General features: G+C 63.0%; 1 protein-coding gene across 1 annotated transcript in view; it reads left to right on the top strand.

Annotated features, from left to right (window-relative positions):
- The first annotated feature begins 9 nt into the window (after positions 1-9).
- IGSF21 (immunoglobin superfamily member 21) overlaps positions 10-3,203 on the top strand; it is a 276,307-nt gene continuing 273,113 nt past the window's right edge. The window contains exon 1 of the mRNA XM_006145219.1: positions 10-79. Coding sequence (XP_006145281.1) covers positions 10-79 — 70 coding nt within the window. The remainder of the gene's footprint in view (positions 80-3,203) is intronic.

The raw sequence follows: 3,203 nt of genomic DNA, 5'->3' as shown, positions 1-3,203 counted from the left end.
CCGGGCACCATGCGAGCCGCCTCGAGCCTCCGCGGCTGCGTCTGCCTGCTGCTCGCCGCGATCCTGGACCTGGCGCGCGGTGAGTGCGCGGGACCCGGCGGAAGCCGATCGGCCGCCGGGAAGGGCGCCGGCCGGGATCGCTCGGAGAGGCGTGGGATCGAGCACCGGTCCTGGGGTGGGAGTCTCTGGAGCTGGTTGGCTTGGCTAGAGAGGAGGACGTCTCTTTCGGAGAGAGCACTCGTGGGTTTATGCCGGGGTGTGCGTGTGAGCGTGTGAGCGTGTGTGTGTGTGTGTGTGTGTAGGAGCGTGTGTCTTTGTCGCGTCCGTGTGTGAGTGTCCAGGAAGGAGCTGTGTGTGGAGAGGGTGCGGGAATATATTAATATTTAGATGTGAGTGTGTCGTGCGTGTGTGTGTGTGTGTGTGTATGAGAGAGAGAGAGAGAGAGAGAGAGACGGTGTGGGGTCTGTGAGTGAACGGGCGTCTGGAGGGGCTGTTGGAGTGTCTATGTCAGTTACACGGAGACGATGCGTTTGCGAGGAAGAGTGAGAGTGCTTGGCTGTGAGCGTGTGCCAGCTTCTTGGTGAGAGTGTGAAGTGTGTGAGCTTGTGTCATCGTATGCGTGAGTGTGATGAGGGGTGGGTGAGTGTGAGGTGTGGCATTTCACGCGTGTCCCAAGTGTATGGGCCCCTTTAGGGGTGTATGACAGCGGATTTTCTGTGCGCACAGGAGGTGGGAGTGTGACACTCGGACAGCACAGCAGCGTTGCCTATTTGGGGTTGTAGAGGTGCAGGTTCAAGGGAATCGTGGTACTTCATGGGCTGGGAGTGTGTGCATACGCGATGGAGCGCGGGGTTCTTGGGTGCAGGAAGGTATGGACGCGCCCGGCTGAGGAGGTGTGAGCAGCTCAGAGTGTGGGCTTGTGTGTGTGTCCCGCCTGGACTTGGTCTCCAGCGAGGCTGAGCCTAGCGGTTTCCCAGAACCAGCAAGCGGAGCCTCCGCCGCTTCAGGGTCTGGGTATCGCTGCTGACTTAGGGCCTCCTGCCTGACGCTGCCGCGCCTGGTTGGTCTCAAATGGTGCCCAAGCCGAACCTGGAGACACCGGCTATTTTCGCGCAGCGAGCGGAGAGCAAATGCCCGAGGCTGCGCTGTGAGCCCGGCGGGAGGGAGGCGGGACCACGAACAGCTGCTGGCGCCGAGAATTGAGGGCCCGCGACCTGGCTCTCCCTTTAAGCCGCGGGTCCATGCTGGGTGCCCAGAATCAGCCTGGCTGAAGTCAGACCCGCGCACGCCGGCCGCGGAGTGGGGCGGGGGAAGTTGCGGGATGCCGAAAAGTAGCCATTGCAACCCTTAGGGTCTCAGTCCCTAGCCCAGCTGCGTGATAGAGGTGGGGGATCAGCTCTGTGTCATATGCCTTGTCCCACCAGGAGGTGCCTAGCCAGGCTCAGAGAGTGCCTGCCAGGAGGGGCTGTCTCTCCCTAAAATAACCTCACCCCGAAGTCCTTAGAGCTTGCTGGGTCTGCAGCTGCAGAAGCTGCAGAATGCGAGCCTGGAAGGTGGGCTTGTCGGCGGGGAGGGGGCGGGGGCGCTGGCGTAACTCAGAAGGAATGCGAGCCTTGTACTTCGTGTTCCTCCTCTGGGAGCCGGAGACTTTCCAAAGTGGATCAGATTCGCCCCAAACTTGGGGCGAGGGCTCCTCGCTTCGGATACCTTTAGAGGGAAAGGCTATATGGGGTGGGGGTTGGGGGTGTCCGGACGCTCCGCTCTGTTGAAAGGCACTGGAGCCCTCACCTGGACATTGCAGGGAGCTGGGCGTTGGAGGTTGGGGACAAGAGGCGATCACCCCTTTTCTCCGGAATGCACAGACAGAAGGACGCCCTGGGATAGGGGTGGCGACTGATGGAAGGGGCTGGGTGATTAACCCCGGTTCCATAAGGACCCCACCCTGAGAGCTCTCCCCAGAACCCCGGAGTAGCGTTCCTCTGGCTGCCGGGCTGCGGAGAGCTGACCGAGCGTCCTGCGCCTCCACTCCCATGTCCGCCTCTGCAGGCTGCGGGGGGCGGTTGGGTGCCCAGGTGAGCTCATCTGGGTAGGGGGAGCTGGCTCGGCCTCTGAGCTCTGCTCCTCAGGATGAAGGAGGAGCAAAGACCTGGCTTGCGGACGGGAAACTTTCCGCGCCTGGGGCTCCAGGGAAGGTATGGGTCTGCCAAGAGCCCTCTCTTCGCAGAGGAGACGCGAGCTCGCGAGGGTGGGGTCTCCCCTCCCCCCTTCCAAGTCTATGCCCGCGGTAGGGGGCGGAGGTAGAAGGGTCCGCGTGAGACGCAAGAGGCAAGCTGTGCCGGAGGAGGGCGCCCTTCCAGGAAGTGGCCGGGACTGTGCACCTGGCAGTAGGCTTTGCAGGGCCACCTGCCGGGGTTGCCTGGGAGGGCGGGGAGCGTAGAATCCAGGGCAGGCGTTTGGAAATGTGCGAGCCCAACGGGGCCGGTGGTGGTCACTGCCAGGGGAGAGGCACGACTAGTGCACCCTTACCTTTTCCGTCCTATAGGTCGCAGAGCAAGGGGGCTAGCCTTTGGAGCAGGGGGTCCGTGCATTGGCCAGAGGAAGGAGTCCGCGGCACACAGCGCTGGCTGGGCCGGAAGTCCCTGCCCCTGGCTGCGCTCCCCGGTACTGGATTCCCCAGAAGAGAAGCCCCTATTTCTCTGGCCTTCCGACCACCCAGGGGCACCTGAGGCGATTCAACTCTTCTGGCCTCAGTGAACGGTGCTTGGACACTCCTAGGAAGTCCAGCACTGGGTCTGTGCAGTGACCGGAGCGAGAAGGGGGAGGGGCGGGTAGAGGAGCGGTTCTGGACCCGTCTCAGTGGACTACTGGATTCCCCAGAAGAGAAGCCCCTATTTCTCTGGCCTTCCGACCACCCAGGGGCACCTGAGGCGATTCAACTCTTCTGGCCTCAGTGAACGGTGCTTGGACACTCCTAGGAAGTCCAGCACTGGGTCTGTGCAGTGACCGGAGCGAGAAGGGGGAGGGGCGGGTAGAGGAGCGGTTCTGGACCCGTCTCAGTGGACGCTGAGAATTTCTCTGCTGAGAGCAGTAGGCAGGCCCAGTTAGGGCGAGCCACGGGCCCGGTGGGGGGATCTCTAGGACTGAGCGGGTGCGGGGAGTGGCGGGCCCCCCCGGGTTTTCTCACCCCCCCCGGCAGCCACGGG

This window comes from Tupaia chinensis, unplaced genomic scaffold (assembly GCF_000334495.1).
Source record: "Tupaia chinensis unplaced genomic scaffold, TupChi_1.0 Scaffold000146_1, whole genome shotgun sequence".
Classification (NCBI taxonomy): Eukaryota; Metazoa; Chordata; class Mammalia; order Scandentia; family Tupaiidae; genus Tupaia; species Tupaia belangeri.
Note: the sequence above shows the minus strand (reverse complement) of the source record. Positions and strands in the feature narration are given on the sequence as shown.